Below are 16,494 nucleotides of genomic sequence, written 5' to 3'. Positions count from 1 at the left end.
ACTGGATGGTTAAAAAACACAACAAACACTGAGACATGATAAATTTTACAGGTCTCTAGGCATTCATACATAGTGAGGCCAAAGGAGGATACTCTTAGGAGAACACAAAGGCACAATACCTATGTGCATATAGTCTTATCTGCTTTCTATATGAGATTATTTTCTGAGAACCTTATGAAGTAGGTTAAATTGATGAGAATCAAAGTCACAAATTGAAGTAATAAAAAGTGTTACTCTTTATTCATACCCCATTCTGGAGAAGGTGCATTATTTTATATATGAAAGAAACAAAGAAACATGGTTTGGCATGATTGTGATCAAGAGGCATTGTTTATATAAGTAGACTTGTTAAAATGAGATTCCCTTGTAAAAAATAAAGAAGCATAGTCTGATCACCAACTTGGTTCCTTTTCTCAAGCATATTTACTTAGAGTTGCACTAGAAGTATCATTCATGTGTCACCCAGTTCATAGTACCACTGACTTCCATATGTGCCTGTTTTTAAGAAGTCCTAAGATGGTACAGGCCATGTCTTATTTTAAAGCTTTTAGTGCCTTGTTCACAACTGAGTCATAACCCAGTTTTCTGATAAATTATGTTTAGTTGTGCTTTTTTTCTAAAAATGCCTTGTGTTTAGCAATAATAGCATATATAGTTGTGACCACATTAAAAGTTATTAGGAATAATTTGACCAACTCTACCTCATGTAAACTAAAAGAAGTCAGTATTAGCCACATAATCATAATATGTATGCAGTAATAGATCACCAGATTTCAAGCCTGACTTCTACCATTTCATCTTAGATTAACTTTCAGAGGCCTAGTTTTCTTACCTGTAAATATGATCCTGCATATACATTCAGTGTCTTAAGAAAAAAGGAGGGGCAGTGAAAATTGCTATTTCAAATGAAAATGTAAAGTTAGTGGTATCTCTTTAGAAAGTCAAGCTTATGCTGTGTTTTTCATTATTTGCAGTATTGAATCAGGTTTCATTGTTTAGATGTAAAGGGAGGATTGTCATGTGCATTGTTAAGTGTTTATCAGTGTCACTTGATGCTAGTAGTAGCGTCCCCCGCTACCCCCCACCTCACTTGTAACAACCAAAAATATTTCTAGAGGAATGAGGACGTAGCTCAGTGGTAGTTTTACTTGCCTTGCATGTACAAGAATCTAGGTTCAATATCCAGCAATAGGTTTTTTAAAAACCTCTAGATATAGTTAAATACCTCCTAGTGAACAAAATTACCTTCAGTTGAGAGCCATTAAGTTATTGGGCTAAAATTGTTATTTGTATTTTGTTCATAAGTGAACTTCATATGTGGGTGTATAAATATTTTTGCAGAATCAGGTCTACTCTACTAGAAGAATATTCTGTTTTCCTTTCAGGCAATTCCTATTTGTAGTTAGGATGCTTTCTGATAGAGCTTGCTCTCAATTGGTCTGGAATGTGCAGCCTACTGCTCAATGAGCCTGATAAGAGTTCTAGTGCCACAGATGAATAGAGTCTGAATTGTGAGTGTCTGAATTGTCTCTTCTGATTAGACACAGTGGGAAGACAATTTGAAGTAAGTTGAGAATTACCAACTTCAAGTTTATCAGATTTAGTTACATTTCTCTTGAAAGACTATAGGATTTGTGTGGAATACCAAAATATATGACCCAGGAATTATCTAGGGCCCTGAGTAGTCTCGGTAAACTTACTTCTCAAGTGAATTTATCTAGTACAGAGGTCTCTGCCAATCAGTGGTCATCCAGGGATTTCTTAACTTTATTTGCTTGCTTTTGAAAAATGGTATTATTTACTTGGAAAGTTTGTGTGACAACCAGGTTGAAGAAGAGGAATACCAAGATTTTCTGATCAGGTTCATTTTTTATCTGTCATGTCTACTCGGCATCCAAGTCAGAAGGTGAGCTAGACTATTGTAAATGTGATTGTGAGTAGAGATGAAACCTGAGGTAGATACAGTTGTTAGGAGTTAACAACTTAAGATAGCTGAGAGTACTTGCCTAACCTTAAGAGACTGCTTACCTAGCAAATGATCTCCAGCACAGGAAAAACCTTTAAAATACCTAAAAGTGAATTAGATCACTCAGTGGTTACAGAGAGGTAGGTGGTAGGGTTAGCCATGGCTGGGCCAGAGCATACATAGGGACCAGTAGGATGCAGATTCTCTGAGGAGATGGGGAGGGAGGGAGGGAGGAAGAGGGAGCCAAGGCAGGATTTTGTTTTCTGTTTTTGTTATTGTCTCATGAAATAATTATCTTTTTCATGATTATTGACCATTTAATTTTCTTGAGTGAATTATCTTTATTTTTTGCTTACATTAATCATAATACTGTTTTCCCATTTTTGTCTTTTCACTGTTGAGTTTAAAATGTATTTATATATTAGGTCTTTTCATCGTAAGTTATTAATGTTACAGTCATTTGCTTGCCTTTATCCTTTTTGTTCATGAATGGATTTATGAGTTATAGTATATGGATATACCATAATTCATGTATCTGATGGAAATTTAAGAGAATCTAATATTGAGCTATACGAAGCTTTGGTGAACGTTTATATACAAGTCTTTGTATGAGTACCTGCTTTTGTTTGTCTTGAGCAAAGATCTAGGAGTAGAGTGATTGGTTCATATACAAGGTGTATGTTTAACTATGTAAGAAATTGGCAAGTTTATTCCTAAAATCATTTTTTTATTTTGTGTTTTCACTAACATAAATGCATGCGGATTCTGTTTCTTCTACCAGGGGTGGGGAATGTATGGCCCACAGGCTGCATAAGGCTGAAAAATCATTTTGTATGTAATAGGACAGATACATGTGCTACTTATGTTTCTCTTTGGCTTTCTGTGGCTTGTCTGCCTGTATTGACAATTTCATATATCTGGAAATGGCATGATCTACTGGCACCTTGCTAACACTTATATTTTATTTTTATAAGTAGCCACTCTAAAAGGTGTGAAGAGGTATTATTGTGACTTTGATTTGCATTTCTCTAATGCATTTCTCTAAAGATGCTAAGCATCTTTTCATGTGTCTACTGACTATTTGTATGTGTAGACAAATAACTAATTCAGTCCTTTGCAAACTTAAGTCTGTTTTTTCCCCTGTACTTGAATTATATGTATTCTTTATGTCTTCTTATCAGTTATGTAACTTGCAAATAATTTGACCTATTCTTTGTGGGAATGACTATAATTTTCATAATAAAAGTTAAATTTATAGTACAGAAAGTACCAAATTTCAGTAAGTATACATTTACCACTTAGACACAGCTATTAACATTTTACCATATTTGTTTTATCTATATATACATTTGCATACCAGTTATATAATTGAAACATTTTGGTGAAAATTAAAAATACTCTCACATTCCACAGTACAGAAGCTAGTAGGCCTCCAGAACCTTGTGCATGGCTGGTAAGAACTGAATAGTGATAGGAACATAGAGCTTCACACTAAATGGTTATAAAGGGAATCATCCTCATAGATAGGATTTGTGTTGATTGGCAAGCTTCTAATCAATCATCAGCCACACTGTTTTATGTTACTTTAATGTATTTTTAAAATTTGTTACAAATTCTCATACTTGAATTACATACTACTTTGGGATCTGATAAAACATGAAAATCCAAGTGGTACAAGATTAAAAATTTTGCATACTTATGACAAGTACAAAGATCTGATTTGAGTATTTTCTTTATTTTACAGACTGAGACAACACTTGGACTCAGTTCATATCAACAGAAAAGGTAAAACATATATTCAGGTTCTTCTTTCTGCCTAGGTTTTTGTTAAATGTGTCATATAAATAGTATGTGTCATATGTGTCATATAAATAGTATTTCTAGTGTGATGTATGGAAAATCAATTGCACATGATGCAATTGTGTAACATGGTATCTTGTGATAGCTTTCTGTTACTATAACAAATACCCAAGAAAACTTGTAAAAGTGAAAAACATTATTTGGCTCACAGTTTGGACATTTTGGTCCATAGATATTGGCCCCACTGTTTTGAGTCTGAGTCAAGGCAGAACATCATAGGAGCACAAGGTAGAGTAGAATTGCTCACTCTATCACCAGGGAGCAGAAAGAGAGAGGAGGGGGCTTAGGTCCCAGAAACCCTTTCAAGGGCACCACCCCACCCCCAGTGACCTAAATACCTACGAAGGGTGTTTATTCACAACTAAAAATGCTCCTTGCCTTGTAAGAAAATCAGCTTTGTAACTTCTTAGTGACTTCTTTTGTGGCCATCTCTGCTTTTTATGGAATGACCATTGCTACTCTCACTGACCAGGGGCTCTCCCCAGAGGAGAAGTTCAGAAATGAGAAACCTGGCCTTGTAACACAAAGAAACCTTTTAGACACAGGTTACCTGTATTAGTAGCATTTGATTTTACTTCATGTACTATTAGAGGGCACCTTCTTTGCCTCCCCGTCACCAGGTTTTTTGGTGTTTTGGCTCCTTTTCATGTCCTTTAGAAGAAAAGATAAAAGGAAAATACTGGCCTGATTTCCTTGGCATTGTCAGTGAATGTCTGCTGCTTATACTTAATGGGAGCAAGGGCTTTTTTAAAAAAAAAATTAAACATCCAGTTTCTCCAGCAGCTGATTATTTTGAATGTATATTTGTGCTTGTACTAGGGCTTGAGCTCAAGGCCTGGGTGCTGTCTTTTAGTTTTTTTGCTCAAGGATGGTGCTCTGTCACTTGAGCCACAATACCACTTCTGGCTTTTTGCTGGTGAATTGGAAAGAAGAGTCTCACAGACTTTCCCTGCCCTGGCTGGCTTTAAACCATGGTCTTCAGGTCTCAGCCTCCTCGGTAGATAGTATTACATATGTGAGCCACTAATGCCTAGCTCCAACAGCTGTTTTATGTTCACCTCAACTTTTACTGATTGCTTCCGTTGGAACCATAGATCTAAAGAAGTTTAGATCTCAGCATCATGGTATAGTTGCAGTTTCTGTATGCTGGCCATGTATTAGTGCAGTTAGATAATTAACCCATTTCATAGACTTAAAAATTCAATTACTTTATAGTTCATGTTTTTAGGAAAATACTCTGTCAGTCTGTTCTTAGAATGAGAGAATAGCAAATTTGTCTTTAAAGATTCAAGTGGTAGAGCACTTGCCTAGGATTCACAAAGCCCAGGGTTTAGTCTCCAGTATAACTTCTCCCAAATATCAGTAAATAATCTGATGAAATCAGGCACGTACCTGTGAAAGTGGCTGAGGCAATACAAGAAGCTGTTGCCTCTTGTTTTATCACTTAGTTCCATTTGGACTTAGTGGGAGCAGAGAAGCTCTTTCTTTTTAATAGGCCTGGATACATAAAGTACTTTGGAGAATGTCTTTAGATCAGCAAAACGCAGGCTGCATCAACAAAAATTTTGTTTTGAGAGAAAAATGTCAAATTATCAGATTAAGTATAATGAATTTCCGTATTTATATAGAGGTATGTTCTCATCTCATGTTTTACTATTATTCATTATATTTGTCTGACTACCTCAGAACTTGGTGGCACTGAAGTCAGAAATTCAGGAAGGGCACAGCAAAGATAGCTTGTCTCAGCTTCAGCTAGGGAAAAACCAAAGCTGGGAATGACATGGTAGCTGGGAGCTAGAGGCCTGAACACTTAAATGTTATTGCTGGCTTGTTAGGTGAGATTTCAGTTGGCTGTCTCCTGGATGCCTATTTGGAGACTTCTCTATGTGTTCTTTTCATATGGGCTAGTTTGGGTTTCCTTACAGTATGATGGGTAGAATCCAAGAGTGATTGTTCCAAAGAATAAGCTGTATCTTTTGTGACCTGTCCTTGGAAGTTGTAATGATACTCCTGTTATAGGCTTTTAGTTACCCAGTAACGTTAAGTATGCAAGGATTTGGGGCAGGGATAGAGAGAAGAGACCATCACTGATTCAGTATTTGCTGACTAACATTTTAGAATACACATTTCACATTTCATATGTGTGACCAAGGCCACATGTTTGTTGGACAAACATTAGCTTCAAATTGGTATGCAATTTACTGTGAATATGGCACTTGATTAGGGACCAAACCTATGATAGTCAGCAGTGGGTACTCTAAAAATACAATAGATACTACAAACATTGCTTACAGTTTTCTGTTCAGGGAAGTATATGATCAAAGTTTTGGCCAATTAATTTCCTGGTAAGGACTCACTCACTTCTTGGCTTTTCCTCTTCTCACTGTGCCCTCACAGAAGATAAAGGGAAGAAGGAAGGACAGATTGACTGAGATAGAGAGTTCTTTGCTGGTTGTGGTTGTTCTTGTGTTGGTGATGGTGGTTGTGGTTGTGGTTGTTTTGCTGCTGCTGCTGCTTCTGCCTCTCCTTCTTTCTTTTCTCTTCCTCCTACTTCTCATCTCCCTCCTTCTCCTCTTCCTACTCCTCCTCCTTCTTTTTGCTGGTTCTTATAAGAACAATGATCCTATCATGAGGATCCATTCTATCCTCAACCCTTGTCTAAACAAAATTACCTTCTAAAGGCCCTGTCTCCAACTACCATTACATTGGATGGTGCCTGCCTTTCAACATACAAGCTTTGGAGAGACACACTTTTCATATCAACCAACTAAGAACTATATTTATGTGTTATACTCTGTCATCTTAAAGTATGTATGACATAGAAAAGCAGGTATAGTATCGATATCAAGTGGCACATGATAATCAGAACATAGCCACTTACTCAGTTCTTTTTAGATATGACTTCATGGTACACAGTCCAAATACTGCTAGAGCTCTTCTTTAAACAGTAATTTTAATGAAAATATATGTAAAATACATGTACTTATATAACAACAAACATTGTTATCTTTTTTTGTGTTGAAAATTACTCTGTGTCCAGGTGCCAGTGGCTTACACCTGTAATCATGGCTCACACCTGTAATCCTAGCTATTCAGGAGACTGAGATCTGAGGATCAAGGTTCAAAGCCAGCCGGGGCAGGAAAGTCTATGAGACTCTTATCTCCAATTAACCACCAGAAAACCGGAAGTGGCGCTGTGGCTCAAGTGGTAGAGTCCTTACCTTGAGCTGAAGAGTTCAGAGACAGTGCCCAGGCTCAGAATTCAAGCCCCACATCCAAAAAAAAAAAAAAATTACACTGTGTAAGGTGAACAAATGCAGCAGCGGTACTCAGTAGACACTGTTGAGAATGAACTATACAACTTGTGGATGGGAATGGAAGAGGGGAAGACCAAAGGAAGGGGTGACATTGTCCAAAAAGAAATGTACTCTTTACCTGACTTTGAAATGGTGAAGTGGTAATCCTGCTGTACATCACCTTAATAACAATTAAGGAAAAACTTATTCTACATAGCTATCAGAGTTTGAATTTGGATTTGAAAATTGATGAAGATGAAGACTATTATATAAGGTGGTTCTAATTGCAAAAAACCCTAAGTGAGTATCTTATTGAGCCCTTTATTAGGCATATTAAGAAGATGAGACTTAAAATAAACAGATTCTTTTTTTTTGGTGGGGGGGGGGGGGGAGAACCGGTCATGGGGCCTGAATTCTGGGCCTGGGCACTGTCCTTCAGCTCTTCAGCTCAAGGCTAGCGCTCTACCCCTTGAGCCACAGCGCCACTTCCAGCTTTTTTCTTGACTTAAAATCAACAGATTCTTTTTTTTTGGTGGGGGGGGGGGGGGGATCCGGTCATGGGGCCTGAATTCTGGGCCTGGGCACTGTCCTTCAGCTCTTCAGCTCAAGGCTAGCGCTCTACCCCTTGAGCCACAGCGCCACTTCCAGCTTTTTTCTTTTTGCTTATGTGGTGCTGAGGAATGGAACCCAGGGCCTCATGCATGTAAGGCAAGCGCTCTACCACTGAGCCACCTTCCCAGCCCTCAACAGATTCTTATTCAATAAGAATTCTTTGTCTTCTGCCTGATAATCCAGGGTTTTAATCTCTGTGTAGTCTCACATTAAATGTGGACTCCCTTGATATTTACTGAATTTTTCCCACTAACTGGTATTTGCAAAGCAGAATATATTATAAATAAGAAGTAGAGGGGAATTGTCAGCCAAGCAGCCCAAACAATCTGAGCAGGCAGTTGTGGGGGTAGTAGCAGAGTGGGTTGAGGCAGAGAGTACAGCACTGGCCTGTGGCCATCCACACTACCAAGGTCCCTTCAGTTTCTGCCCTTTGCACTGGGGTACCATTGCCTCTTGTCTTCTGAGTCCTAAGCCCCTGCCTGGGCCCACAGCTGCCCCACTGGCAGTCACTCTTTTCTCTGGCCTCCAAGTCCCTGCTTTTGAGTTTCCTTGGGGAGGGGGCCAGTAGGACTCCAATGAGGAGGACCTGGGGTCTGTATTCTTTTTTTTAAGAGGTCCTTGCAACCTGGGTAAAGTAGGAAAGTCCCCCACTAAGTCTGTTGGGACCATGACCTAGGAGCAGGACTTATGAAGCCAAGAGCTAGATCACCTGAGCTGCCCACCCCAGCTAGCATGTGCTGAGCTTTGTGGCGCAGACTCCAAGAAGTCAGCTTGAGGACTCCTGGTCCTCAGCAGTGATCACAGCTTCTGTTTGAGGAAGAGAAAGATAATTTAATGAGTCATGGCTTGGGAAGAAGCCTCCCTCAAGGCATTGGAGAGTCTGATGACAGAATTTTTTAGGATTGTAGGACCAGTGACAGAAAACATGCAATAGAGGAATTTTTTAATTTTGCCCAGCAAATAGGAGCCTGGAAACAGTAGAGAATGCTAAACTACTCCAGACCATTCTTTATCATAAATGGCAAAGAGTTGCCCATTTTGGAATGCTGAATTCAATGCTAGGTTTAATTCTGTAGGCAAAGAAGTAAAACAGTGCAGTGTGTCCTCAGTGCCTATTACCTTGAATGTGCAAATATTGAATATGCAAAGTATTAAACTTAAATACCATATTAACAAAAAAACAACTATGAACTCTCAAAGAGCTGAGGGCAGAGTTGTTTGAAACACTACTACAAAGGCTAGTTCATCAGGAGATGATGTTAAATTAGGAAGGTCCTTCTCAAAATCACTAAGAAGTTAAGTTTTGACCTGATCCCCAAAAGAGCAGACAATCCAGCCATGAACACCTGGCTGCCAGAGATGTAACCAAGGAGCTTAAATGATGCAAGGCTGACTCTCCCACCAATATTGTATACAAGCCTCAAACTTCCAAAAAGTAAAAGCAAGAATCACTAGATCCCAGGCTGCCATTGGAAACTAAGAGCTATTTTAACTGAGGCCACATCCATTGAAAATAAGGCTACTGCAACTAATTCAGCGGAGGACACTGAACTAGATGAGGCCACCAAGAGTACCAAGATCATGGATCAAGCCATTAGCCTCCCAAAAGTAGCTGGTCAACCCACTGGGCTCCTGCTAGGGCTAATTCTTCCCAAGAGGTTAAGCTTGAGAGGTTCAATAGGCATAAAAAATGTATATCTCACCATAACTCCTTAGAGCCAAGCCACTGGACTTTTGGCTTCTAGGGGTAGTGTGAAAACCAAAAAAGCTAAACCCCTTACGATGATTCAACAACAAGAAATAGTGCACCAGATATTATTGCCTACCAGGGTTAATCCAACAGAATTTACATGGCAGTGAATTAAATGGCAAGAACTGAAATTTAAATGGACTGCTAATAGGCATAAGGCCATGTGTGATCTTGGACATATAGGCACCAATCTTAGTTGTACACATCCTCAAGTGAAAAAACTCCAATACGTATTAAACCTGGACACAATGTGGGTAAAAATCCAAAGGCTCACTTTAGCTGTCAACTCAGGTGAACAAAGAATCTATGTGAATATGTAAGTTCTGAGGGCATACTTCCTGAATGTCCCAGAAGTCATACATAATCACAAATATTAGAGACAGAAATAAATGCTGCAAACAACAGAAACTGCCCAAATTGAAAGATAACTTTATCAGAAAGACAGTGGAAGCACCAAGAAAGATATCTATTAGAAAAATTCTAATCTGTCAAGAATAGCTCCAACAAAACAGGAAGCAGCTACATGAAGAATATACCCTTTCTAGAACATTCAGTCATAAGCGACGAGCTATATAGAAAAATATCTGGTGAATCACCAAAAGAACTTTTTTAAGAATGTAGAAAAATGAAAGGAGCCTCCATCAAGCAATATGAAGTCAACTACAGACCTTAAAGAACAACTCGTAAAAGTTTATAAGAGGTTCCAGCTGGAGGTGATGAACAATGACTAAAATTTTCTTGCACTTCTAAATTAACAGAGGTACCAGAATCAGACTTACTGGAGTCATAGGATGAGAAAACTGACAATAATAGAATTGCTAAGGAACCAAATGTATGAAAACTAGATTCTTTAATAGAGCTTATCTGCAGGCAAAAGTGAATGAACTAGATACTGTCCACCATAGAGATGACAAAATGAGATGATACAAGAGAAACCACTTGGGGTTGTCAGGGGATGTGGGGGGATTGTTATGAAGGCTCTGATATTAACATAGACAAGGAAAAACAAGAGACAAAAAAGCCAATTTGCCAGGTTCCAGTGACTCATGCCTCTAATCCTAGCTACCCAGGAGGCTGAGATCTGAGAATCACAATTCAAAGCCAGCCCAGGCAGGAAACTGTGAGACTCTTATCTCCAATAAACCACTAGAAAACCAGAAGTGGTGCTGTGGCTCAAACAGTAGAGCACTTGCTTTGAGCTGAAGAGCGCAGGGAAAGCACCCAAGTCAAGAGTTCAAGCCCCATAACCGAAAAAAAAAAAAGAGAGAAAAAGCCAATTTTTCTATCCAGAAGCTTGATAGAAAAACCTAAGTAGAAATTGAAGGAGAAAAAAATTACAACAACAAAAAGAAATGTTAATGAGGGAGAAACTAGGCTGAAAAACTGGTATGAGCATAACAGTAATCAATACCCCAAAGATGCTCCAAGTACCACACAGAACCCAGAGTATTTCCTGAAACTACTCATTATTTAGAACTGGAACACTTGCAGAAATTGCTCTACAAGAAAGTCTTGGTTTGCAGATTATAGATAACTTTTGCCATGGATCATCGTTTTGAAGGGTTTTTTTTTAGCTATGTAACATTAATTTTATTTTCATAGAGAAGAGCACTATATTGAAGTGTTTAGAATTGTAGTTGATTGTGATTATTAGCAAATGAAAAATTCTAGAATTTTTTTATTTGAAGTTTTTCCTCATAATTTCTGAGACACATAAAGTTGATTACACTATGCCATACCAGGAACATTCATAGAACATTGGTTCATACTGCTAGGTTGGGGTTCTCCAGTCCTATAAATGAGTAGTCAAGTCTTCCTTGTTTGTTGTTCATGACAGAGGAAGACTTGACCAGTCATTTGTGAGACTGTGGTTTGGGAGTATGACTCAGTGTTTGAGCAGTGCTCCTGTATGGGAAGGTATGGTTGATTTTGTGTATTCCAGAAATTATGTAATGAAATACATACAATTAAGCCAGCAATGATTTGATGTGATTTCAGGTCCAACATTGAAGTTTTTAATGATTATATATATTATATATTATAACATATAATATATAGTGAGAAATTATAAACAATGAAAAACTTTAAAAATAATTTCCAGAAATCTTTTCTTTACATTTGAAATTACTTCATATAAAATTAGATGAAAGATATTGTTCTCCTTCAGTGTGGTTTAGGTTCTGTATTAGCATTTTTCATTTGTACTGTGTTATGCTTCCAAGAATTTGTAAATTTGAAAAATTTCCAAAGTAGTTTTTCCTCATGGCTTCAGAAAAAAATTAGACTAATACTGAATTCTCTTTCAATGCAGTTTTAAATAATGACACGTTCTTTGAAAATGTGTGCTGTTATTAAAAGCATATTAATAAAAATAATTAAAATCCTAAAAAGAAATGTAGAGGGGAATAATTGTAAAGGAAAAGTAGGGAAGATACTTGAGGTATGTGGAAAGTTGTCATGACTGAGAGAACTTGAGAAGTCATTATTAGCATATATTAAAGACATGACAAAATGCAAGTCACTTGGTGAAAGAAACCAGTATATTTGAAGAGGATATTATAATTGTGTTGTAAGCCTCAAAGGGTCAAGGTACTTAAAGCACATGTACTCTATATGATGCCTGGTATCATTATCAAAACAGTCCACAAGCCAAGGTGAAAGGGATTCTGACACCAGAATTTGTCTCTTTACTCCTGGATTTACTGGCCCAACTGGTCTCTTCTTTTGGGCACCCCAGTCCATTAGAGATGACTGAGATAGATGCTTTTTTTTTTTTTAGACATGGCATTTCTGCATCAGTCTCAGTTCCTATATCCTCCACTTGTATAGTCTACATGATATCCTTTGACAATAGGTTCAGCCTTATCCTATCTCATACTGCCTATACATGATGTCTGAAACCTAACCTAAATGTAACTTGCTCAGGGAGTTTATATTGGAACACTTGCTCACATGATTCTGTAGGTAGTAGATTGGATGGCACTGATATTGGGTCTGCCTACTATTTGGCTCTCCTTATCTCTCTTTAGCCATATGCTTTGGGGATAAGCCAGATTCTACTTGCTTCTAGGACATTTTACAAAGGCAAGAGCTGTTTCTTTCACAGACCTAGGATTATGGATAGTAAAACCCATGAAAAATAAAGACAGTATATTTTTTAACTCCTATCTTTTAGCTTATCTTTGTGTGGGTCTGTGTGTGTGTGTACATGTGTGTTACCCACATGCACGTAGGCACACGCATTCATTCTGGTCCTTGAACTTAAACTCAGGTCCTACATGCTGTTGGTAAGCTTTTGTGCTCAAGGCTGATGTTCTACCACTTGAGCCACAGCTCTGCTTGAATTTTCTGGTGGTTAATTGGAGGTAAAATTCTCACAGACTTTACTAGTTAGGTTAGTTTTGAACCATGATCCACAAATCTCAGCTGCCTGAGTAGCTAGGACTACAAGTGTGAGCCACCGATGCCTAGCCTAGCTTTTCTAATTTTTAAAAAAGTATATTTAGCAAGTACATTTAAATGTTTTCTTTTAAAATGTATACTCTCCATAGATGATAGAGGATGTGCATATATAAGTCTATCAATTCATTTGACCTGAGAGCCAAAATACTATAATAGATACTAGTTCTAGTCTAATGTTTTGTGACATGAAGCCAGCCTTTGTGGATGGTATCATCATCATTAGTTAATTAGGAATGAGGACACTTGATTTCTGTTCTTGCCAGTGTGTGGTATTAAGAAAAAAAAAATCTGTCCTTTATAGTGAAAACTGTAAAAATTTGAAGAAAGAAATAGAAGATAACATTAAGAAATGAAAAGACCTTCCATGTTCATGGATAGGTAGAATTAATATTGTGAAAATGGCCATATTGTCAAAAATGATCTACAGATTTAATTCAGTCTCCATAAAAATCCCAATGACAGTCTTTATCTAGATAGAGAAATTAATCTAAAAATTCATATGGAACAACAAAAGACTTTGAATAGCCAAAGCAATTCTAGGTGGGGGGGGGGGGGGTAAAACAAAACAGCAGTGTTAGTGGTATCAAACTCTGCTACAGAGCTATAACAAAAACAGTTTGGTATTGGTACAAAAATAGACCTGAAAATCAACGGAACAGATTAGAAGACCTGGAACTAAAATCATATATTTACAGTTATCTGATATTTGATAGGGGAGCCAAAGATATGCAGTAGAAAAAAAAGATAATCGCCTCTTCAATCATTAATGTTGAGAAAACTGGACATCCATATACAGAAAACTAAAAGTGGATTCCTATTTGTCACCATGCACTAATATCAACTCAAAGTGGATTAGAGACTTCAGCATCAGTCCAGAAAATTTGAAATTATTGCAAAAGGAAGTAGGAGAAACACTAGAACTCATAGGCATAGGCAGAAACTTCTTAAGAAGAGCCCCAGAGGCATAGCAGATAGGAGAGACACTTGACAAATGGGACTACATCAAAATAAAAAGTTTCTGTACAGCAAAGGACATAGTTACTAAACTAGAAAGACAGCCAACAGACTGGAAGATCTTTACCAGCAGCACATCAGACAATGGCCTAATATCCCAAGTATACAAACAGCTCAAGAAAGTAGCCTTCCCAAAGCTAAGAAACTAATCACTCAGTGGGCAAAGGAGCTAAGGAGAGACTTCTCAGAAGCAGAGATAAGAATGGCAAAACAGACCAACTACAAAAGAACACACATGAAGAGATGCTCATCATCCTTGGCTATAAAGGAAATACAAATCAAAAACAACTCTAAGATTTCATCTGACCCCAGTTAGATTGGCCAACATTGTGAATTCAAACAACAACAAATGTTGGCGAGGATATGGGGAGAAAAGAACCCTATTGAACTATTGGTGGGATTGTGAATTAGTACAATCACTCTGGTCAGCAGTCTGGCGCTTCATTAAAAAATAACAACAACAAACTAAACATGGCTCTTCTCTATGATAACACTCCTGGGCATCAACCCAGAATATCACTAGCCAGGATTCCATAAAGACACATGCACATTCATGTTCATTGCTGCATTATTCACAATAGCCAAGTTGTGGAAACAGCCCAGATGCCCAACTGTACGTGAGTAGATCCAAAAAATGTAATGCTTATAAACATTGGCATTTTATACAGCCATTAGAGTACATGCTATACCACAGAAGGAGCCTTCACTATGTTGCCATTTGCAGGGAAATGGATGGATCTACAACAAAACATGTTAACTAAGGTAACCCAAGCTCAGAGAGAGAAACAGCATGTTTTCTCTCATATGTGGAATCTAGATCTAAAATACATGATAAACTATAGAGATCTCTAGGCATCAACACATGAGACAATGGAGAATACTCTTAGGAGAGGAACGCAAAAGCACCATACCTATGTGCATCTGATCATACAAAATATTTATCGAAATTAACTCCAGAAAATGGAAAGAATAGTTTTTCTTTTCTGTTTGTTCATTTATCTGTCTTTGGGGGTGGGGAAAGGGAGACACAGAAATGAGGGACAAAGTCTGAACAAATACGGCAGTGATATGCAGTAGATAATAAGTTGAATATGAACTATACAACTTGTGGGTGGGGATGGTAGGGAAAAACTGGGAGAGATCTCAAGAAAGGGTGACCTTGTCCAAAAAGAAATGTACATATTACCTGACATACATATTCCTTGTTGGCTGATGTTAAAATGCCTTACTTTACATGTAGAACTCTCCTTAGAGCTGCTTACCTTTTTATAATATGGCAGCTAATGTCCCCTAGAGCAAGTGATCCAAAAGAACAATGAGGAATCCACAAGGCCTGTTGTAGTTGAGTCTTAGAAGTAATACACCATCATTTTTAAAATCCTATCTCTTGAAGAAAGTAGTATCATAGTTTCTGCTTATATTTCAGAACTACCACAGGGTTGGATTGGCAACATAGTTAAGACTCCTTCGATGGTTGGTGTAGCATATATTCTATGGAGAAAATAGACCATAGGTAGTAAATAAATAGCAACCAGAGAGGTATGTGCTAGAGAAACTTTCATTGCTTCTTAGATTGGATGTTGGGGAAGACCTCTTTGAGCTGATACATATAAGATTATCATATGAAAATCTTAGGGAAGAGCATTTCAGACAATAAAGTCTTACATTGAGAGCAGTGTTGATACTATTGTTATAAGTGCTGGAAATTAAGGTATATATAGCCAAGAAAGTATCCCTAAGACAAAATCTTGTATTGGGTAATATATTTTTTTTGTTTGGAGTTGGGGACTTTTAGGGAGTTTTTTTGTTTGGGGTTTTTTGTTTTGGGTATTTTTGTTGTTGTTGTTGCCAATCCTGGAACTTGAACTCAGGGCCAGGGTCTGTTCTTAGGCTTTGTTTGCTCAATGGTAGCACTCTACCACTTGAACCACAGAACATCATATGGCTTTTTGGTATTTATTGGAGATAAGAATCTAAGGCTTACCTGACTAGACTGGCTTTGAACTACAGTCCTCCTGAGGAGCTAGGATTACAGGCAGAGCCACCAGCGCCCAGCTGGGTTTTAGGTTTTTTGAGGCAGGGTTTTGCTATGAAGCCTAGGCTGGCTTCCAACTTATAATCCTCCTGTCTTTGCCCCCTAAGTACTGGGATTGCAGGCATGTGCCACCATGCCATTTCTTGGAAAATACTTTTTTTTTGTCAGTTGTGGGGCTTGAACTCTAGACCTGGGCGCTGTCCCTCAGCTCTTCAGCTCAAGGCTAGCGCGCTACCACTTGAGTCACAGCGCCGCTTAAGGCTTTTTCTGTTTATGTGGTGCTGAGGAATCGAACCCTAGGCCTCATGCATGCGAGACAAGCACGTCTACCACTGAGCCACCTTCCCAACCTGGAAAATACTTCTTAAAGTGGCTGAGATTCCTTATAATTGACTTAATTCGTTAATTTCCTTTTGGGGGGGGGGGGGGAGAGTCCGGTTGTGGGGCCTGAACTTGGGTCTGGGCGCTGTCCCTCAGCTCTTCAGCTCAAGGCTAGCGT

The 16,494-nt window shown here is 38.2% G+C and overlaps 1 protein-coding gene across 2 annotated transcripts in view; it reads left to right on the top strand.

Annotated features, from left to right (window-relative positions):
* Window positions 1–16,494, top strand: part of Tmem131 (transmembrane protein 131) — a 187,238-nt gene that overhangs the window by 61,093 nt on the left and 109,651 nt on the right. For both annotated transcript variants that reach the window (XM_042695339.1, XM_042695338.1), the window contains exon 3: window positions 3,711–3,751. In XM_042695339.1, coding sequence (XP_042551273.1) covers window positions 3,711–3,751 — 41 coding nt within the window. The remainder of the gene's footprint in view (window positions 1–3,710; window positions 3,752–16,494) is intronic.

Source organism: Dipodomys spectabilis, unplaced genomic scaffold (genome assembly GCF_019054845.1).
Source record: "Dipodomys spectabilis isolate Male_0828 unplaced genomic scaffold, ASM1905484v1 ptg000187l, whole genome shotgun sequence".
In the NCBI taxonomy this organism is placed as follows: Eukaryota; Metazoa; Chordata; class Mammalia; order Rodentia; family Heteromyidae; genus Dipodomys; species Dipodomys spectabilis.
Note: the sequence above shows the minus strand (reverse complement) of the source record. Positions and strands in the feature narration are given on the sequence as shown.